This window comes from Phyllostomus discolor, chromosome 1 (genome assembly GCF_004126475.2).
Source record: "Phyllostomus discolor isolate MPI-MPIP mPhyDis1 chromosome 1, mPhyDis1.pri.v3, whole genome shotgun sequence".
Lineage (NCBI taxonomy): Eukaryota > Metazoa > Chordata > Mammalia > Chiroptera > Phyllostomidae > Phyllostomus > Phyllostomus discolor.
The window spans coordinates 151,327,071-151,349,672 of record NC_040903.2 but is presented as its reverse complement, the minus strand read 5'-3'; the positions used below and the strand labels follow the sequence as shown (position 1 = coordinate 151,349,672).

The following is a 22,602-nucleotide window of genomic DNA, read 5'->3' as shown; positions in this document are numbered from 1 at the left end:
TAGGTATGGACTGTATGCATTCAGGACTTCCTCCCTCCTTGTGAAAAGTGACTATTCACAATATGGTGATGAAAGGAGATGAGACTTCAGGTGGTGAGTACACAATAGAATACAACAGATATTGTATTATACTATTGTACACCTGAGATTTATGTAATGTTACTAACCAATGTTACCCCAATTAAATATATGTTTGTAAAAATTGACTATTCAGCCAGAAATAGAAACAGGAAATGACTAAGTATTAAGATAGAAATTGTCATAGAGGTCACAAAAAAGGTTAGAAAATCAACAGAGGTTCTGGATGTTGACTTAAATACATTCATATTCTTTGAGCTATATTCATTCTAAGAAAATCACCCTGAGTTTTAAAAACTTTATGCACAAAATGCTCATTACAAGATTGTATGTAAAAATGAAAAAATAAATTAGTGCTCAGTAATATCATAGTAGAAAAGTGAATTAATTTAATTGAAGACATCTAGATTTATAGTCATAAAGAATTCAAATATTTAACTAGGATGCAAATTTTGTGCAAAGTAAAATTACAACTACATAAAAGGAACTATGTACAGAAAAAAAACAAGCCATAAATACACTAAAACTTTGACACCAACTAGGTTTGGATACTTTGTCACAGGTGACTTTGCTTTTCTTTTACCTCCTTTTCACATTGTCAAATTGTCTTTAATGAGTATGTAATACTTTTAAAACAAAAAAAGTTTAAAGATACACTTCTTAATGTTTTTAAACTGGGTGGAAGTTCAAGTGTATAAAAATATGACTAGTGAATCGGCAGAAAATGACCAAGAAATAAGTCATGCCTGGATGGTGTGGCTCAGCGGATTGAGCTCAGGTCTGGCGAACCAAGGGTCACCGGTTCAGTTACCAGTCTAGGCCACATGCTTGGGTTTTGGGCCAGGTCCCCAGTAGCAGCTTGTGAGAGGCAACCATACATTAAATGTTTCTGTCCCTCTCTTTCCCACTCTCTTCCCCTCTCTAAAAATAGAGTGTAAGGATATGGTAGGTAAATGAAAGAAAGAAAAAAAACAATAAAACTATCTACATTTAAGATCATGAAAGTAATTTAAGTTCCAAGTATAGCTATGACTGTGGATGGCTGAAATGCAGATGTACGGTGCATGTACAACACACACACAGTGTGAACAGGGATGAATTTTGGCATGGGGTGGTCAAAAAAAAGAGGGACCCAGTGAGGATGTTCACGTCAGAGGACAACAGCAACTGGAATGACAATAAGCCAGAGTTTATATAATGTTTTAGTTTGGAGTTCAAAAGAGAGACACAAATAATTATCAGCATTACCATGGTAAAAGTAAATTGTACTTAGGCATCATATTTATCAACTACAATAGAGATGCAAATGACCAAGTTTCTATGAGTAGGCTAGAATAACCTGTTTAAGTTTGTGTTTATATTTCTTAGCAGGTCCAATTGTATATAAATGCATCCTGGGTTCCGAAATAAATGGCCCTACTTTCTTCTCCATGATAGATCCCAACTCATTTTTCAAAGTATATGTTTACATCTCAGATAAGCCTGGCCTAACTCATATAAATGAGGCCTAACCCCTAAAGGACATTTAGGCAATCTTTTTTCAAGGTAACATTTTCCAAGGAGTCTGTGTAAAATATCATCTTTTAAATGTACCCCTTTTTTCCTGTCATACAGTCTAGTCACAAAAGAATCATTATTTAAATTTTTCCAAGTTTCCACATATACCTCAGCTGACCTACACAGTAAAGTGTAATATAATATTACATGTGTGCTTTTATCTTATTTCTATTATTTTATATCAGTAAGAGCTAAATATTAATAAATTGATGTCATCAATTTGAAAGGATCTGGAAGGCTAAAATGTAACTGGACTGAGGCTGACTTCTCTTTGCTAGGATTCAGGTCTGACTCATGAAAGCCTCTTTTCTCTATGCTCTCCAACCCCGCTCAACTTCCTCAAGGCACCATAGTGACCTAGGCATATTTCTACCTTTGTTTTTATAACATCTATTCACACACCTCCCCGTGTTTTCACTCTGTGAACCCATCAAAACAGACAATATATTTAATTATATGTTAGCAGCCATTAGTTCCTGGACAGTGTTATAAGCTTAATGAAAATCTGTTTGAATGATTGAATGAAAGTAGGACTTACTGGTTTCCATGACACTGTTAGCATTATCAAGGTGCAGAACGTCGGTGGGCAGGAATTCGGTGTTCGGGTTCTACAAGAGTTCACAGCACAGTTGCATATTCTAAAGAATTACAAAGTTCATATTTAATCTGCACTACTCATCCAAAAATCAGTTTTTATTTGAAAATTAACTTTGGTATAACCCTGTATGTCTCAGAAACAGTATGATGCCTCCAGGTAAAACTTCCAATTATGTGTTCATAAATTGTTTTTTAACCTGTCAAACATGCGTTGCTTCTCCTGTAACATACCTATTCTATTCTTAGTGAATCACTGGATTCCAATCACCATAGCATGCTTTATTTCAGCAATGATTTAGCAGAGACAGATCCAGTGCTACAAGGAAAGATGCTTATCTCCTGCACCTCGCCTCTAACTGATGTAACTCTTTTACCAACATCTATGACGAAAGCATTTCCCTCCTCCCCCATCTGTGCTGCTTAGCAAGCTGCCATGGAAAGAGCAGTGAACTGGGAGCTGCTAGTCCAGGGACTTGGCCCCACAGTTGTTACTATCTCAAGTTAATTAGGCTTTGGATTCATACCTTAGTCACTGGGCCTCTGTTTCCTCATGTATAAAATGAGGAGGTTGCAGCAGATAACAACTACCTTAGAAAATAACTCAATGTTCTGTTTATTAAACCTTTCCTATATGCAAAAAAACAACAACAAACAACTGTGCTTTGTGCTTTACATATTATCTCAATTAATTTTAATCCTCCAAACAAGTTTAGAAGGTGTATCAATCAAGGCCCAGGGTAATTTGAGGAGTGCTTCATAAAGAAACTATATTGAAAAGGTGTGAGTGGGGTGTTAGGAAACCCCAAGGGACAGGGCAGTGCCCCAAGACTAGTAATGGAGAGGGAAGTGGTTGCCTGAACCCAGACAGAGCTCTGTACAGAGGGCTGCTCAAGCTGTGGCTGGGGTGCAGCCGGTCCACAGACTCTCTGATTAATATTCGGAGCTCACTCTCTTCATTCTGGAAAAACCCAACAGAATGCAAGGACCAAGGGAGCATTCTGACACCATCCACACCAGCACCAGGACCATAGAGCAGGATGGGAATAAGTGAAGAATGGATATGGAGGGGCCAACAGAACATACCCAATAACACTGAGCATAGTTATTCTGATTTTACATGAGATTACTGAGGTTCAAAGAGGTTAAGTGGCTCACTTAAGATCACACAATTAGCACGGAATAGGACCAGGATTCAGCCCCTTTCTGTCAGAGTCCAGGGCCTGAGTTCCTGACTGCTCCTCAGACCAGAGTCCCTTTTTGTCCTCCTGGGGTTAGAAACAGCCTCAGAAGTGATCCAATTTAATCTTCTCCCTTGGGAGTGCTTGAAAGAGATGTCTTTCCACTTTAGGGCGTGAGCCTTTTAGAGACCTCATGCACCTCTGAAAAGCTAGTGTGCTCTGTGTGGTCCTTCCTGTTCACATATTTACGGTTTATATCCTGACATATAATTTTGATTTATAACTAACTTTTATTGAGACACTGGAAGGGACAGAGTTGTGAGACAGTCACAAGGATACAATAGTGTTATTTTATTACCCAAAATTAAAAAAATCGATTTTTCTGACATGCTCTCTAAATTAAGCACAATTAAAAGATTTTTCTCTTCCAAAGAGTAAACTAGTGTGTAGTGCAGAGAATGAAGAAGGGCGTGAACTATGATTGGGGTGTTATTTCATGTGCGACAATTAGAGCACAGCCCAAAACTCTGCTACAGGTGTTCCGGGAGACTGGGAAAGAAGTAAGCAGACTACGAGATGTTTCCATGAAGTGAAACTGAACACTAGTATTAAACATATTCTTCAAAATCCCTGTGAGAGTCTATAAGATAAGAAAAGGAAAGGAAACTCTCGCAGAGTGAGTAGTCAGAGGTAGTTAATTATTCCTGTGCAAGAATTAAATTTGCTTAAGAAGGAAGACTATAATAGTAATTATCTTAGGTCAAGGGGCCCATTCCCAATCTGTCTGCTCCTCTGTCAAATAGAGATAAAAAGTCCTACTCAGGACTCTTATTAACAGAGAACTCTTCCCCTACAAGCAGGTCCTGACCTACAAACAAGCTGTGATCCCCTAAAGTCTGTACAGAGCTGCTGGGGATGTGAAACAAATCACAGGCACAGACAATGGGGTGTGGATTGCCTGTGGCAGGTGAGGCGGGGCAGGGGAGAGTGACAGGGGGAAAAGGTGGGACAACTATAACTGAACAACAATTTATAAAAAGAAAGAAAGAAGAAATCCTTTACAAGCCAGGCTATTATAAACTGTAGCTCAGGGCTGGACCAGCCCTCAACGCCCATTTAAATCCAGAACCTAATTCAACTGGACTTGCAAATGTACTTCCTTGGTACAAAGCAAGAAGGGAAGTGACAATACTGGGAACTTGGCCCAACCCCATCACGGGTCAGGTCCTGAGCCTGGCCTGTTCTCACTGCCTCTCAGAGGTCACAACTCTGGCACCTTCAGGATCAAGGCAAGAACTGAACGTCCTGTTTCAGGCAGCCTGGAGTGGTGACTGGGTCAGCCATCTCTGTCATTAATAGTACTCCAGGAGGCTGTTGTGGGTGGACAGTGAGTGTTTGGCCTAGATGTGCCTCACATTGAGTTCAAATTCCCTCCCTTGCCTCTTTTTACACCAGAATAAATGTTTTACCCTTTATTCCACCTTTTAAGGTAGAATCATTCCATTTTTGTTTTGTTTGACAGACTTCCCAAATTGAGCAGAAGGTGTGACCATGAGTGAGAGGTGCTATGAATTAAGAAAAGGGCATTTTAGCTCTGGCTGGCGTAGCTCAGTAGATTGAGTGTGGGCTGTGAACCAAAGCATCGCAGGTTCAATTCCCAGTCAGGGCACATGCCTGGGTTGCAGGCCACGGCCCCCAGCAACCACACATTGATGTTTCTCTCTCTCTCTTTCTCTCTTTCTCCCTCCCTTCCCTCTCTAAAAGTAAATAAATAATTTAAAAAAAAAATGAGGGTCATTTGCCTCTAAATTATAAAAAAAAGAAAGGGCATTTTAATTACTTTTCAAAGGCAATCAACACGACCTGAGAGAATACTCTTGGGATAAAAAGTTAATTGTGGAGCTCACTTTTAACTAGCTGGTTCATGATAAGAAATCTCAAAAACAAACAAACAAAGAAACAACAACCTGGTATCCCCTTTTCCAAGAAAAGTGATTTTCCTAAGCAGTGTTTACATTGTTTTATACTTACTCCTCAGCAGCTTCATAACGTCTTGGTAGTGAGTGAAAATGGGGTTAGGGTGGAATGAGGGGAAGGAAATTCCAGGGGCCTGTGGAGAACCAATGCTAAGAGATCCCTCTCCTCAAAACAGTTCCCTGTGTGTAAAAGTCAACTTACACCTTTTGAGAGATTGGAAGGTGAAAGGGGCTTATATTTAGGTCCTCCCCTTAAAGATAAAGAAGTGGTGAACTTACCTCAAATTCACTTCTAAATAGCTTTGACTTAGTAATTTTCTTGACTGGGAAACTGAAAATAGGGGCAAAGTGGCATCTAACAAACCTGTGTTTTAGGATAACTGGGTATTGTGGAGGGGAGGCGGAGGAGAAGGAAGGTAAGAAGGGGAAAGAAATGGCGGGGGGGGGGGGAGAAAAAGGGGAGGGGAGACAGAGGGAAACTCTGCCAGTTAACTTCGTATCCACATGAATCCACCCACTCTGAGCTTCTGTTGTTGCTTTGTTTATGCAAAGTTAGCAGGGCTGAGACAGAGTGAAAGAGCTGTGAGATTCACGCTGAAGAAGGCAAAAATAATTTTTTAAATGTAAATGAAACTTAAGCAAGCGCGCGCTGGCGCGCGCACCCCCCCCCCCCCCCCCCAGACTCACACTCCTTCAGGCCGGGCAATCGCCGCCTGCAGACTTTGAAATAAAACACGCCGAGGGGGAGGGCAGGGGGGGCGGGCAGCAGCAGCGGGGAGCGTTGTCGGTGACCGAAGGAGCTCTGGTGAATATCAGGTTCGGATTAGTGACAACTCAAAAGTCACGCCGGCGGTAGGGGGAGGGAAGTTGGCCAAGGTCTCTGAACTCGGCGGAAGAGAGAGCAGCTTCCCCTGGCGCCGGGCGGGGCCGGGCGGACCCCAGTGGGACCTGGGTCCCGACCCCAGCGCGTCCCACCGCGCTGACACCCCGCCCAGAAACGGAGTTTGTCAGCGATCATAAAATGGGAATTGATTATTCCAGCCACCATTGATTAGGGAAGAATGCTTACTGCAGCAGCGGGGGAAAGGTTAAGAGGAAATTGACCTTCTTCCTAGGTGACATAAAGTCATTAGGTAAATGAGATATTCACACAGGAGTCTTAAAAGGTCATGCCCAATTTTTATTTGTCGCCCGAGGAGTGAACCTGCAGCTTCGCTCAGGGCAAGGACCCCGCTCTTCGGAACTGGAGGACCCGCAGGACCAAAGCGCTCCCGCCTGTCTGGGCGGCGGCAAGAGTGGGCGGTGGGTTACGGTCCGGGGAGCATCACACTGGAGTTGGCGGGGATCCTGGGACCCCTGGGACCCCCGGCTCCGCACCTCCTGCCCGATTCGCGTTCGTTCCTGGATAAACCTGCGCGCCTGTGTGTCCCTCGGGGGGTCTGCGCTTGGCGTCCGCCCGCGTCTCCTCGGTTCCAGTCGCCCGCCGGCCAAGGGGTGTCGGGCAGAGGCAGGCAATTAAAACCCCTTACCCGACTGGAGCCGGCCACGTTTCGAAGAGTGAAAGTGATTTTTTTTTTTTTCGAGAGAGAGAGAGAGAGAGAGGAGAGGGAGAGAAGGGAAGAGAGGTATTTATGCACATATTTATCCCTCTAATTATAGGAATTAATCCTCTTATGACTAAAAGGTAACGTGGAAGGACGTCCCTTTGATGTGGAAAAGCATCATTTGTGACTCACATTCAGACTGATTAAGGAATAATTGTTGTTAAACGCTTTACAAGAGGAGTGTTTAATTGAGGGGCATTTGTAATTTTACGGCTTAGTACAAAATTAAACGTAATTAAAAACTCAGAAGTTCCAACTGATTTTTCCAATTATTTTTATTGTCTGAGCTAATTGTTACACAAGGGTATCACTTCTCCCCAAAGGCATTTAAAAGAGAGGAAAAAAAAGGCTACCATACTTTTTCCAAATATTCACCCAGAGGAGTCAGAACTTTCCCCACGCCCAGGCCAGGTAAGGGACCGTCCTCACCCGCCTTCCCTGGATCCCCACTCTGACCGCCGCCCCCCTCCCCCCGCCTCCCGCCCTCGGCTGTAATTAGCGTTTCAGCCACTCTCCCTCTGTTCTCTGAGTTCCTGCAACACCTTGGGTTGTGAAAAAGTGATGGCAGTTCTCTTCTGCAGATCATTACGGCAACACTGGAAGTATCTGCAGAAGGTTGGTGAATTTCTTGAAGTAACACTTGTCATACGTGGTGCAGAGACTTTTTTAAAAACTAAGTAAACACAGCTCTCTGGGGGCGATCCCTGGATGCCTCTGCCTTCGAGCGCGTGGCAAGAGGAAGGTAAGGCGCAAACACGAACAGGGAGATGTTCATAAACCTGCACACAAAGACATACAGATGCACACAGGAAACTTTTGCTGCTTTTTCGGCAAAGGCAAGGGTGTGTGTGAACAACCTTCTCCGTTGGGTTCCGGATATCTTTTTATTTTCTGATGCTCGGATTGTAGGTGTAAAGCCAAGCGATGGCTCTATGTGTAGCTTCTCTCAGTTTCCAAAAAGACTTATTTAAATACATTAAAAGGTTTATAAAAAGTGCTTCAGTGTTATGGAAATGAAAACACGTTTCCATAACCCTCATCCAGAAGTGACCCTGTCTCTCCTATCAGGCTTGAGGGGAATCCTGGGAGGAGGGGGGAACACAAAATTAGGCAGAATGTGAATTTATAAATTTCAATTAGTCCAGACACAGAGTGTGGAGCAACGGAATGTTTGTGTTTCAAAAAATGTTTTTCATTTTTTGGTGATTTTTAGCACAGCGCCTATCCTACAATTTAGGATTCAGTGGATTCAAGCTTTCTGCCAAAGCTTCCACCCGCCTCCCATAAAATAAACGATTGCCTCTGATCGGATGTGCCAGGTGAAAATGGGTAGAATTAAAACTGTCAATTCTGCTTCCAACTTGTGTCTTTCGATGGAGTTCAAAGCTTTTAAAGGTAAAACCTTCCATTTATATGTATTATTTCTTTTTCTCCTATCACGGCTTTTAAGGAAAAAGGAAGGGAAAAGTAATTATAGTTCCAAGTTCATTTTCCCTGGAAGATTTCAGTCTTCCAGGTAATTTGATGATGGGCCCTGACACGTGTGAGAACGTCTGTGCAACACAGCCCAGCTTACAGGAGTGCGGCCAAGGAGGTGCAGTGAAGTGCGGTTTTTCTGTTTCTCTACCGAAGTGATTTATTTGCAGCTGAGATGTGGATGTTTAAACTGAAGCTTTCCAGTGTTCGGAGAAAAGGCTGGAGTAGGCAGAGCTGAGAAGAAAGGAGGAAGGCTCCCTTTGAAAGTTACAAATGGTGAAAAAGACCTGTAATCCGATGTGGAAAATTGAGTAATAGAGGCAGTGCACACTTTAGCTTAGGCTGAGATTGCTTAGTCCTTTGAAGAAACTGACACGGATTTTCCAGAGATGGGAGGAAAGAGAGAGATGGGGTGAGGGTGGGGGAATCCTAGGGTGGGCATTTTATGTAAATGAGTAAATTTGAAGTGAAGTACAAATCTAGAATAGTAAAACTGACAGTTCTGACAGTATTGACAGCATAAATATGTTTGAACACTGCACTTTCAGACACTTAACCGATGAAGCAATAAAAAAATTCGACTACAATATTTCAAATAATCGACATTGATGTTTTGATACATCATTTTTATACTCCAAATCGATCTATCACTCTGGGGCTGGTCAGTTTTAAGTAAAAGTGGGTTGCAATTATTTGCACCTTGGCTAATGATGACCCAATAACAGTTCTCAATTAATTACACCTGAACTGTGCTGCCCTCCTTCAGTGTGGGGGTGGGGCGAGATGCTTGAGGAACCCAACCAGTGACTGGGTCATTCTCCCTCCCCCTTCTTTCTATTCGATTTTTGAGATGGGGAGGTAGTAGGGAGGATTTCAGAATTAAGAAGAGGTCTTTGGTGATCACAAACATTGCAAGGCTGAAGTCCCCTCAATGCAAGTAGTCACTAACTGGGTTTGTATCTGGGATATGGTCCTCACTTTTTGCAAGATCAAAGCTAAATTTCAAAATTTGCAGAAATAAAGTTAGAGAAATCTAATTTTCCCCCAGGCCTCATGGTCCATATTCTTTCCTCTATTTTCAAGAAACTGATGGAAGCAATGTGCTCAAAGGGAGGACTGGAGAGCTCTCTAAGGCTCAGAGGGTGTTTGTGTGTGTGTGTGTGTGTGTGTGTGTGTGTGTGTGCATGCGCGCGTGCTCGTGAGAGAGAGAGAAAACCTAAAACACTCTGCAGAGTTGAAGCTCTTCTTTGCCCCATGCCCTCTGATGCTCCCCACACACCCTTGAGGGTTTACGGGCTAGGGTCCTTTTTTTTTAACTGTTGCGTTGTTGTTGTTGTTTTAAGCCACAAATAGGAAGACAAACCCCTGCGAGAAAAGAGCGTGGATGCTGGTTAGCACCGCATCCTCAAGCGTGCGTTCCGGAGTCCCTGACTCTGGGCTTTCTCCTCTCTGCCCTGTGGGTTTTCCAGTGAGCTTTCTTCCACTTTTTTCCAACTTCTCATCAAAGTTGTTGTGTTAGTGGTGGGTGGGGTGGGAAAGGGAGAGAGGATAAAGCTAGCTCATGTTTTAAAAGAAAGAGGTATTCTGGACAGGCCTAGGACAAAAAGTCGATCAGTCCTTTGTGATATGCGGATCCCGCGGGCGGGACCTGAGCGGGCGTGGGAAAGGCAGGTGCGCCCCCGCCAGTTCTCTCCCGCAGGTCTGGCGCCGCACGGAGCTGTTCCCACCCCTGTGTAGCCCAACCTCTCCTCAAACTCTCCCTGAGACTTGGCCTCTGGACCTAAAACTTAGCTGGGCTCCACTAGCCGGGATTCCAGAGTCTGATTTCTTTCCTCCAAACTTCACAAATACAGTTTTAAGACCCTCCATACCACCACCAGCTATGATACCGAGGCTGAAGCAACACTTTCGTAAACATTAAGATTCTGAACAAGGACAATAGTTGTGAGTGATTTACTCTGGGCGAAGGGGGGCCCCAAAGGGTATCACCCAGTTTCCCGGTTATCAGCCTCTGACGGGTTGTTCCAAGCCGTTGGCGCTGGAAGTGAGGGTGAAGCTAGAGAAGGAGCAGCGGGAAGAGGGAGAAGGGGACGGGATAGAGGAAGAGACAAGAGAAAGAGGAGGAGAGGGGAAAAGAGGAAGGAAGGGAGGGAGGAAAGAGCGCGGGAAGGAGCCTGAGACTTCGAGAGCCAGCGCACGTCGCGTTTGGAGCCCCGCCAGATAGCGCTAGAGGGCTATTTATTGAAATGCTTGCCTTCTGCGAGATGGTAAAGCAGCTAAAATGGAAAGAAATAATAAGAGAGAGTAAAAGCAAAAAAAAGAAAGTGCAATGATTCAACTCTATCTTATTTAGGAAGATTGCGGGGTGTTCTATTCCTATTTATTGGGAATGGGAAGTATACAGCAGAAAGCCCAAGTGGAGAAAGGACCCAAGAACAAACTAACAAAGGTCCCCTTCCCTCTCTTAATACGGATTAGGTAGAGAGTGAGTAAAGTTAACAGGTATGGCAGTGGAATCCTTCCTCGTCCAACTTCCTGAGCTGTTGGTTATGCTAGAGGGAAGGTCAAAAACAGTTCACAGGGATGAGCTAGGTTTGGAGGAAAGAGATGTTTTCAAGTAGATGGCTGCAAGGGGGTGAGGAGGGAGAGGCAAATACGTTATTGGAAACGCCAAATAAAATATATATCAAAAATTCCAACTGTCAGCCAGCAGGTCTGGAGCAGAAGACAGCCCCTCTGCCTTTACCCCTGCGATGCTGGGTTCCGGGCTGTTTCTGCAGGGTGGCAATCAAGTTCTTTGAATAAATTTATAAATACTCTATAAAACTTGGAGAAAAAAGCTGGACAATGAAAATTCACTGCCCTCGGAACCCAAACGACAGTAAAGCAGATGAAGAGGGAAGAACTACTGACAGAAGTGGAGTCCAAACAGGGAAAGGATAAAATTTTGATCCTTTGTACTTGCTCAGGTCAGTAATGCAAGAAAGAAAACTTTCAAATAACACTCCACTTTAAAGTATTGATTTGGTTTGTCCTTAGACCCCTGGCATCTCACACACCTAGCTTCTCTCATTTTAAACTGCATTTGCCTTTACCTGAAGGAATTTTTTGAATCAAAGTAATAATTAATATCTTTCTTCCAAACCACCAAACAGAACCTCCACAAATAAAACATTAACCTTATAGAGTCCTTAAAAATCTGTTTAATCTAAAATACTTCAATTCAAAACATTAACTGAAGTTACAAATATAATTAAGGTTAGAATTATTTGCTTCTCTAGCAAGGCGTCAATTGTTCTAACTGTTGTAAGCAACAAAATGGATTTAAGTCCAGAGATTTAATACACTGATCAAATACCACTTCAGACCTCACGGTTCTGAGGAATTTGGAGTTATTTGTGCTGAGGACCTACGACTTTCCAGGCGGAAATAAAGGTGAAAAGAGACAGGCACACAGGCTTCTAAAGGAAAATGGACAAGTTCATCTAAAAATGGAGTCTAGGTTCATGAAACTCATTTCAAATTAAATACTCTCCATAAAGCCAATGCCTTTTAAAATTAAAATTAAATATAGCGAGATTCAATTATTCTTTTAAAATCTTGACTGTTATCTATAATAGCATTCCACGTTGAGACCAAAAGAAAAGGAAAAATGGAAAAGAGGCAGTTCTCAAAGACCTTGGGGATGCTTCAATAAGAAAGGTGATTAAAAACAGACTCTTAGATTTGAGAGGCCTGATTCTCCCTCCCGCTCACCCCCATCAGACCAAGGTCCCCTCCCTTTCACCTCTTTTTAATGCAGTGCCCCCACCCCCCCCCAGAGCTAGGTAGACGGTTTGGGATTCTGAAGAAATAGGTTTCAGCATCCATATTTGTTCTGGGGCACTTGTAAAATGCGATTTGTAGAGGGTCTTTAGCCTTCTGATTGTCTTTGAATTGTTTTTACTGAAACAGATCTTTTGCACTTAATGAGTCCCCACGCAGCTGGACAGCTCCTCTCGGACACTGAGAACTCTAACCCCAAAATGACCCCAATTTGACACCGAAAGATGAAATTTTACCGCCTGTTAAAACCATTTCCAGCCTGGGCAAAAGGAGCTGACTGTTGACGGAGGTGTGTGCCGCCTCCTGCGACCCCCATCTCACGCCTGTCTCCAGGCCTGCCCCACCTACTTTTCCTTTGCCCCAAATGTTGGCGAGCAGATGAGCATCGCTGCCTGGGTGAGGGTGCGGAGGCTGAGAACCGAGCATCAGCAACGTACTATCAGGCTAGACATCAGAAAGTGCTTGCACCCGACCACTTTGCAATCGCTTCTATCGGCCTGCAATTGACGGTAGCGGGGAGACCAGGAAGTTCTTAAATGTTTCTCAGCTCTCTATACAAAACACCAGCAAATTGGTGATTAAAAATAATAGTTTTTTTTTTTTAATTAATCAGGCTGATCAAGAACCGGCACCCAATCACCTTCAGCATGATTTGGTGTGTGATCCACCGCACTGTGATGCTATTTGAAACTCACAGTTTCATAAATGACATGCATCTAGGTAAGTGAAATCTCTTTAAATTGCAAGAAATTCTGGTTTCTCCCTTTGGGTAATTGGTGAATTTTTAAATGTCATAGATTTCCTTCAGTAAGGTGTTATTTTTAACACTCTCACACTCCTTAACTAACATCTTTGGAGTTAAAGATTGTTTTATATTTTTTTAACAGCATCTCAAAATGTCCTTTTTCTCTCTCTTTCCTACATCAAACTAGGTTGCGCCTGTTGTTTGCTTTAATGTTTTCAATAAAATGGAAAAGAAGTTACAGAATATGAGTGAGAGAGAGAGAGGAGAGGGAGAAAAGGAAGAGAGAGAGTTAGTTCCCAGGTTAAAACGCCTTCTGCGTCACTCAAAGGATGAAAACATATGAAAATAGATTTTAAACTTTTTTCTTTTCTAAAACTCAAGATTATCACAGAGTAATCAACCCATCATTAGCTTAACAACTGTTTGAAAATGTAGAAATCATCTATTGGTCTAAATTGTTTTTACTCGGATGCATTGCCTTACAAGAAACAGGGTGTTTTTTTTATATACTTTTGCAGTTTTTCTAAATAGCCGCTGTAGGGATTCTAACTCCACAGCATCACTGTGAGGGGAAAAAAGCGGTGGTAAAAGTAGCAGAAGGGAGCGGCTGTTGAATCTTTAAACTCTGCGATGCAGAGGTTCATTTCGAAGTTACTCTTTACAAAAGAAGCGTTAATCAAGGAAATTGAGTTTCTTTCTTAAAAACAGAATTGTACAACAATAACCCCATTGGCGACAATAAACACGCAAGATTGAAAAAAGAATTAAAAGAATAAAAACTGAAAAAATGAGTATAAACTTTTCAGCTAGCGGCGCTGCAGGGAAACTTGGATCCACCAATATCAAAACCTCTCTGCAAAGTCGAAAACGATCCTCAGCGAGACCAGATCGGTTTTTTTCCGGCTCTCATCCTTCCCGCCCCGGCTAAACTGAATTCGCGTAACTGTCGCTCGAAATAAAATTCTGGAAGGCAACTTTTTCTTTTCTTTTGCGTCTTCTTTTCTTTGTTACTCACCTTTTCTTATACGTCGACGAGAAACTCAGTAACAAATAAGATGCTTTTAATCTTGGAGTTTCTTCTAGGGGGGGAAAAAAAAGAGGAGGTGGAGGGGGAAGAACCCTTCCCCCAGCCTGCAGGTTTCGTACCCGCAGGCTCTTGCAGGCTTGAAGCCCGGCACTAGTGTGGCTGAAAACCTGGGACAATCCTCCTCTCCAAAACTCCGCGTGCCCGGCCGTCCCTTTTCGGGCCACACTGGCAAACACCTCGCGGTCCGCAGCCCCGCTCCCTGGCGTCGCACTTGCCTGGCTTCTGCCAGGCCTTCCGCACTATCTTTATATGTGAGGGCCGGTTTCCCGCAGACATCATTGTTATGATGGCTCATTTAATCAAACTGTTTAATTGCTCTGGTAATCACTATCATCACAGGTGCTCAATCATTCATCATTTTTGGAGGGCTTTATTGACCTCCGGAGCTCATTCCCCAGCCCTATTAAAACGGGGCCAAATTTCTCCGACTCCACTTGGACTCTGCAGGCTGCGATCTGAGCCCAGTTGAGTGTAGCCCGAAAGAAGCTTGCAGGAAGCAGAGACGATGGAAAAGGGGCAAAAACAAACAAACAAACAGTCCACCCGACCTTCTCTCCCCCTCCCCCTCCAGCGCCCCCCCCCCCCCCCGATTCTCACTGCGCCCTCCATCCCCCGGGAAGTCAGCGCGGCGGATATGCTACTTTCTACTCCCCAGAATGGGTTCAAAGTTGGAGAGGGAAGCGGCTGTTGAGGAACAGTCTGTTTTCGATTCTCTGTGCGGGGGACCAGAAACGCAGGCGTCAGTGAGGAGTTGGGAAGAAGGCTCGCTCCGAGCGCAAGGCCGGGCTGCACGGCTGCCGGTAGCCGAAGGGGCGGCGGGGTTTGCTCGGTTGCGCGCGCTGGGTGACCGTAGCTCCGCCCCCATCTCTGGCTCGGAGTGATTGACGCGCGGCCGCCTGGAAACCCGAGGCGCGGAGGTGCCGTTCGGACTGGGTGCAGCTCCGGCCACGGTTGGGCGAGACACCGGCCTGAACTACTTCTTACACAAATGATTTGGGATAGTTACCTTGCCTTTCCTGCACTCTCCTTTTCATTTTTGGAAAAGTTCACTCCGAGTAGACCCTATCTTCCCGATCCCACGAAACTGCCCAGTGTAATTAACAGAGCCATTAGCCGCCGTTACAGCGCCGAAGCCTCAGCGCCCCGGGTAACCACAACAAAGCTGGGCGGGGAGTGCCGGCCAATCCTCCTCGCTTGACATCCTCTCTCTCCCTCTTTCTCCCGTGCTCCCCAGCTCTAAGTGAGATCTAGTTTAAAGGCGCGCGCGCGCGCGCACACACGCACACACACACACACACACCCCTTGGCGAAATCCAACATCAAACACCTAAACGACTCCCTCCCCATTTCCTCCCCCCGATTCCGCTGAGGCCCCCAAAGACTCTCCACGGTGGCCCTTGTTCGCATCGCTTGGAGAAAACGCTCTCTGAGTTAAGCTGGTTTCTTCGTGTCCTGGAAAAAATGAATGCTGACAAAGGTCCTGGATCTGCACAGGAAAGAAAGTACCACTTACAAGGGAAAAAACAAAAGCAAACAAACAAACAAAAAAAACACCACCTCAAGCCTGGCGGTGGTACCGTCTGCAGAGCCTGCTGCCCTTGGATTTAGCAGAAAGCCTTCGGGCCGCGGTACTCGGCTGGCAGAAGAGTAGGGGCCCGCGGAATTAAAAGGAACAAAAGCAAGAGCGCCATGCCAAACGTCCCCAACACGACCCCATTAGGCATGAGCCCGGCGTGATGGGAAAATAAACTAGAAGTAAGTTTCTTTTTCAAAAAATTAAAAGATCTGAGGCTGTACCGTACTTTCCCTGTGGTTTTCTGCAGTTTTCCTCTCTGCACTCTCCCTGTCCTCTTCATATTCTCTCTCTCTCTCCCTCGCTCTCTCTCTCTCTCCCTCTTTCCTCTCTCACGCGCGCGCGCGCGCATACATAAACACTCTCTCTCCCTCTCTCCCCCTCTCCCCCGCTTCCTACCCCCAGCCGTCCCCGCGGAGGAGCTGGCTTGCTGATTTGCTCGGGTTTGCTCGGCTCCTGCCTCCCCTCCCCCCCGCCCCCCCAGCCTGGGCAGTCCGACCGCACTCGCTGCATATCAGAGGCTCGGCGCGGCGCGCTCCTCCTCGCTCCCGCTCCCCACTCCCGGGATGTGTCTCCGCCGTACGACGGGCTATGGCCACCACGACTTCCGGGTTCCGTCATTTCGTTCTCCCGCCGCCGACCCGCGCCGCCAAACTGAGGCTCTTCTATAAGCCAGGCAGCAGCCAACCTGCCAACACCTACTGACACTCACTCATCTCCCAGAGAGAAAGAGAGCGTGAGAGAGCGAGCGCGAGAGAGCGAGCACGAGTGAGAGCGAGCGAGCGAGAAAGAGAGAGAGGGAGAGACAAAATACCAACCAGGAAAGGGGGGGAAGAAAGTCCAATTTTTGCAAACTATTCTTTTTTTTTCTTGATTCCCCCACCCCTGCTTTCTTTGACCGATACTTTAAGAGAGAGGAGCATATTATAGATACTTCGGGGGCAAAGCTAAGAAAGGGGGGAGGGGGGAGGAAAATTCAAGAAGCAGAAACCCCTCGTGGAGTTTTGCTGGAAGAAAAAAAAAGGGTCTGAAAGATTCCTCCTCTTCATCATCATCAACCATCATTCATTCACTACCTTGACATTCCGGGCTTTGATTGACAGCTGGAGTGGCAAAAAGCCATGAAACACGACAGTTCGGTTACATGTGGGCTGCTGACGGGCCGCTCGTAACCTTCAGTTCGGGGGCTTGACAATTTTTTTCTTCTTTTCCTTTTTTTTTTTTTTTTCCAACTGAGAGGAAGAGAAGAGAAAGAGGGGGAAAGGAGGACCGAAGAGGAGGAGGAGGGGAGGGGGGAGGAGGAGGTGGAGGAGGAGGAGGAAGATCAGGAGGAGGAAAAGAAGAGGAAAAAAGAGAAAAAGAAGAAATATCACAGAAAAAAAAACTCTTCGTTGTCTTGCCTGGGCTTTTTTTTTTTTCTTCCCTAAAAAATAACATATTGGAGAATTGGGAGAAGTTTCCTTGGTTTGGACAAAAAAAAAAAAAAAAGGAATCTTCAGCCTAGATCACTTTCTTATCCGGACTGGGATATTAAATATACGACACATCCAGGAGTTTATTGGAGCGCAGACTGATGGCGCAAAGGGTAGGTTTAAATCTCCAACACTTACCTAGATATAAATCCTCTCCTAAGAGGGGCCTGTCCCGATGCTTCCTCTCCCTTCAACGCTGCTGCTGCTGCTCGCTGCTTGATGATGGCGGCCAGCATTTTAAAAAATAGCAGCAAAATTATTCATCGGCTTCTTTCCCCCCCGTGCCTCTGCGTGTGTGCGAGTGTGTGTGCGTGCGTGTGTGCGTGTCTGGACGCGCGTGTTCCAGCGCTGTGCGAGCGGGCGGGCGGCGAGTGCGTGTGAGTGGTGTGTGCGTGTGCAATTGTTACACGCTTTCGCCTCGCTCCAGCTCTTACCCCGAGCAGCGCGATTCCCCCGGTTCTCCTGCTGCCGCCGCTGCCGCCGCTGCTCCCGCGGCTCTGGGCGGGCACCGGCTGCGTAGGAGCCGCCGCCGGGGCCGCCGCTGGGGCCGCGCTGCCGCAGCCGCTGCGCCGCCGCCTAGACTAGCCTGGGCTGCTGTTTTGTCTCTGAAATTGACAAGGACGCAGGGAATCAGCTGCTAAATAATGTTTCTGGTAACTTTCACGTTATTCCCCCCCCACCCCCACCCTCAGCTCCCTGCCCCCGGGGAGGCACTGGCCCCAGTCTTCCCTTGTCCTCGGCGTTCTCGTCCTGAATTAACGTTTTTTCTCTTTATTTTGTTTCATTTCGCCTTTTGATTTATTGGGTCCTCTGGAGGAGGCGAAGGGGGGTTAGGGGTGGGATCCGGGGCTTCCTCCTCACACTAACTCCACTTCTCCCTCGGTTGGCTCGCTGGGGTTCTGCTGCCTCCGGCCTGAGCGGGACCTCCCGGCACCCCCTGGGTCCCCGGCCTCCCGCCCCCTCTCCCTGCTCTAAATGCTGCTCATGGTTCAGACTTTACCATTTTTAAATTTTAAAACGTTTTCCCCAACTTTCAACTCTGTCGTTTCGGCTGGTTTGGTTTCTGTGTGTTTAACTCGTGCTTGGTACTTTCTCCTTTCTGACTTTGTTTTTATTTTTATTTTCTCCTCTCCTCTTCTCTTCTCTCTCTTCTTCTCTCTTCTCTTCTCTTCTCTCTTCTCTTCTCTTCTCTCCTTCTCTCTTCTTCTCTTCTTTCTCTTCTCTTCTCTTCTCTCTTCTCTTCTCCTCCCCCTCTTGGTCCCCCCTCCTCTCTCATCTTCCCTCGGTGTTTTCTCCTTTCTCACTTCCATTCCTTTCCCACTTCTCTTCTTGCTCTTTCTCCTGCTTTTTTCTATTTCTCCTCCGCTTTCCTCGCTCTCTCCTACCTCCTGCGCCCCCTCTCCCCTTTGCCGGGCTGTGACAGTACGATGAGCTGCCCCATTACGGCGGGATGGACGGAGTAGGGGTGCCTGCTTCCATGTACGGAGACCCTCACGCGCCGCGGCCGATCCCACCGGTTCACCACCTGAACCACGGGCCGCCGCTCCACGCCACGCAGCACTACGGCGCCGCACGCCCCGCACCCCAATGTCATGCCGGCCAGCATGGGATCCGCTGTCAACGACGCTTTGAAGCGGGACAAGGACGCGATCTATGGGTAACCCCCACCCCACCCCACCCCTGACCCGGCGTACTTTTTGTCAGTGTGAGTTCGAGTGTGTGTTTGTCTCGGGGGGGGGGGGGAATTGAGGAGATGGACGCCTAAGTGGGGAGTTACTTCTGCCTGTAGAAGGGGGCACAGCTTGCCTTAAGAAAGGACAGTGCAGGGAGCGTTCTTCTCTCCCCTTGGGCGCAAGTCCCCAGAAGGTACGGCTCCTTCCACCCCCAGGCCCTGTCACTCCGGACCCCACAACCCGGAATGACTGAGTCTTCAGAGTCTTGCCAAGGCCTTCTCCCCAAGGACGAGAGTCCTGGCCAAAGGACGCAGAGCTGGTCCTTCCAGGCGCCCTAAGAGAGGCCTTGACGAAGGAGAAAGTTTCCTGCCGATGAGGAGCAACTTTTTTTTTCTCTTGTGTTTCCTACCGAGAGTCTGGGAGTCACTAAATACAGCTTGAACTGGGATCAGGGCTGCTTCTGTCGGCCAGGAAGTCCTAATCACCCACTTCTTAATTCTCTGTAAATAAAGGGGGCAGACCTTGAAGTGCAGCCGGGTGGAAGGGGCTGCCGCTTGCAAAAAGCAGCTCTTGGGGGGAGTGAGGAGGCTGGCTGGAAATTATTTTATATTCTCAGAGCACTCGAGGAGGGATGGGGATGCAGAGTCCACACGCGTACCACTCGGGCTCTCCCAGCTGAGGGTAGGTGGGGAAGACTGCGGGATGCCGAGGGGAGGGGACAGTCCGTCCACAGCAATTGAGCCTGAAGCCAGAGGCCGCAAGCATCCCGGAGTGTAGCTAAACCGCCCGGAGGAACACAAAGGGCAGGCGCGCACGCAGGCTTCCAAGTTTTAACACTCGATTTACTTCTTTTTGCCTATGGAGAGATGTGTCTTTGGAAGGCAGCTCTCGGGCGTTTAAGATTCCTGTTACTTTGGCCCCCACCTTGGGCTTTACTAGAAGTAGAGCAAACAAGTTTATAAGGCAAGAGGTGGAGGGGTTAGAAGAGCCCTCTCTCCGATTTAGGAAATATCACCTTTGGTGTGTATGAAGGTGAAGACTTTGGCTAAAATGCCCACTAAAATGCGGGGTCAAGGCAATTTTTTAAAAAATTTCGCACAGTGTTGCTTTCTTGGGAGGTCAGCGCTGGGTCTCAGGGGTTGGTTCGGCGGCCTCTGTAGCGTGGGGAGTGGGTCTGGATGCACTCCAGGCCCCAGACTGCCTGAGCTTCTTGGGCGTTTCTTTACGCTCCAAAGGAGGCTCTTTTTACTTGGCGGGCTAAAGGGTCCAGGGGCTTCTCCCTGCAGATCCGAGGGACTACTGAGCTGAGGGAAAGAGCCAGGCCGTTTTTCCTTTCTCTTTCTGGCCCAGGCTCGGCTGGCTGAGGAAGGGTTGTCAAGTGTGATGCGTGCCTGTTGTGTAAAAGAAGGAATTCGAACCCTCCAAACTTGTTGATTACAGTTCTTGCTCCTTCCCCCTGCACCCCATCTCCGTGTGTGTCTCTGCTTGGCGCTGCCCGTTAGGCACCCGTTGTTTCCTCTGTTAGCTCTGGTCTTTGAGAAGTGCGAGCTGGCGACCTGCACTCCCCGGGAACCCGGAGTGGCTGGCGGAGACGTCTGCTCCTCCGACTCCTTCAACGAGGACATCGCGGTCTTCGCCAAGCAGGTCCAACCTTCTTGACCCACTCACCCTTCGGCAGCCCCATTACCCTCCTCCCCTCCCCTCTGAGCGTTACATGAAAGAGGAGGAAAAGGCACCGACACCCGATCTGTTCCTCCGGCCCAGTCCGCGCTCTACGCCTCCTCCCCATCCCTGAGCCTGGGGGCGAATTGGAAGCGGAGATAAATATGGGTGTTTGTTTTCCCCCCCAGCCAGGAATACAGGGGCTCGACCCTCGAATTAAAATTGACCTGCTCCTAATCTAGGGCTTGGCCTTTTCCCCCGCCTGCAGCTACTTGAACAAGAATTGGGGACAAGGGCTGTTAGGGACCCGAAAGTGCCCCGGAGGGAAGGAAGCTGGGCGCCTCTCCGGGCGGTCCGGTCCGCGCGGGGCGCAGAGGTGAGGGAGGCTGAGAGCCTTGGCTCCCGTGGACGACACAATAGGGGAGTGCTGGGGCCCAGAGCTCGGCCCTGAGTTCCCGGCTACAGTTCAGCGGTTCTAGGGACCCCTTCATGGGGCCAGGGCCATAAGGCCCTGAGTGTTTTTCAGCTGACCCTACTAACTTAAGGCACTAGCTTGTTTCATGTAGTAATTTACCAAAAGCCCCTCTCCTCTTCTCTGTCACTGCCGGTCCCTCCACCATCCCCACACACACTAGTAGGTGACAGGGTTTGGGTTTCTCCCTCCTTTTAAATGGAGTGATAATTCATGCTGACTTGCCCTGCTTCTTACAGGTTCGTGCCGAGAAGCCACTTTTTTCTTCAAATCCAGAGCTGGACAATTTGGTAAGGCTCACTGTTTCTTCCCTTGGGCCCCCTCCCTTGCCCAGAAGCATGCACTCTCCCCGGAGCTCCCGGGTAGTAGGAGCAGAGCCCTCCTTTGAAGCTCCAGTGAGACTTGGAGGAAGGGACTAGTTTAGAGCCCCGGCCAGGGAGACGGCAGTGAGGGGAGGGATGGACCTCCGGTACAGCCGACCCCCAGGAGGCGCCGAGCGGGGACGCAGCGCCGAGCGCGCGAGAGGGGGACGAGTCCCAGGTCTCGGCTCCGGGAGTGCGAGAAGCGAGCTCTTTCCTCTGTTTGCTGGGCAGGCGTAGAGCCCCGGGCAGCCAACCCGAAAGAAATAAGGCTCCGCGGAGGGCGGGCCGGGGAGTCTGGGGTGAGTGAGGGGCAGGCCAGCGCAGGCCACTTTTAGGTGCGATTCTTTTGCTAATTTGCACGATTTCAATATTAAAAGTACTTAAATCCGCTTTCAAAGGCCCTGCTTCACCATTCATCTTGAGTATTTCCTTCTTTACTAAGGACGGATTTCGCTGGGTGTGAGGTTCTAAAAAGCTTTCTCTCTCCTGAGAAGCGACTTAAAAAAAAAAAAAAAAAAAAAAAAAAAACTGGCCTGAGGTCGAGGAAGGGGACGGTTAAAGAGGGCTCAGGCAGAGAAAGCAGGCCTGGCCCTAGGAAAGCCGTTCTTACGAATAGCTTACTGAACACCAGGGGCAAAGATATTAAATGCTTCGGTTGAGTCAGATTCCTAGCCCGTGGCCAATGAGGCAGGGCTGATCAGTAATCACTTGGTTTTTCTGAGGATTTCTCCAAGGGTGGATTTTGCCTGGTCACTTGCCTGCTGCTTCTCCCCGGCCCACTTCCCTCACCACCCCTGCCCCCAAGTCACCGTCTTCACTCCACACTCTAAACTTTTCTTTCAGATGATACAAGCAATACAAGTACTAAGGTTTCATCTTTTGGAGTTAGAAAAGGTAAGCAGGAAATGACACTCCCCACTCTCATGTGGACTTCCCTCTCCTAGTTGTGTTGGGCTTTTTTTTTTTTTTTTTTTTAAACAAACCTCTAGTCTGTGGGATTGAACACCTGGAGATTTTGAGCAACACTTTACCAAGTTCTTCCTTCAAATTGCTCTTCAACCCAGGGTCTCAGAGGATGGGTGAATTAGGACAGCCCTGCCTTTTAAAGTAGCCCCCCCTCCAACCTTTATTTCCCCAGGCATTCAGGATTATTTTGAAATGCAGCAAACCATTTGTGTTGCTGGACATTCAGCCTGCTTGTGTCTCTATTAGCTCAGCTCACCCTCGGCTCTAAGCGTGCAATAGGTGCAGGCAGAGGGAATCAT

General features: G+C 47.2%; 1 protein-coding gene and 1 long non-coding RNA gene across 3 annotated transcripts in view; one reads left to right on the top strand and one right to left on the bottom strand.

The window, feature by feature from the left end:
- Positions 1 to 6,552: 6,552 nt before the first annotated feature.
- Positions 6,553 to 17,821, bottom strand: LOC118501824. Of its 2 annotated transcripts, none has more exons than XR_004904486.1 (3): positions 17,307 to 17,821; positions 16,773 to 16,928; positions 6,553 to 14,115 (listed from the first exon to the last, which is right to left on the bottom strand). It is a non-coding gene; the product is annotated as an uncharacterized LOC118501824 (long non-coding RNA). The 2 variants fall into 2 exon arrangements; XR_004904487.1 differs by having other exon boundaries at positions 6,553 to 14,112.
- MEIS2 (Meis homeobox 2) overlaps positions 16,924 to 22,602 on the top strand; it is a 198,307-nt gene continuing 192,628 nt past the window's right edge. The window contains 6 exon segments of the mRNA XM_028505416.2: positions 16,924 to 17,281; positions 18,592 to 18,738; positions 18,740 to 18,825; positions 20,344 to 20,485; positions 21,215 to 21,265; positions 22,181 to 22,231. Coding sequence (XP_028361217.1) covers positions 17,270 to 17,281; positions 18,592 to 18,738; positions 18,740 to 18,825; positions 20,344 to 20,485; positions 21,215 to 21,265; positions 22,181 to 22,231 — 489 coding nt within the window. The 5' untranslated portion in view covers positions 16,924 to 17,269.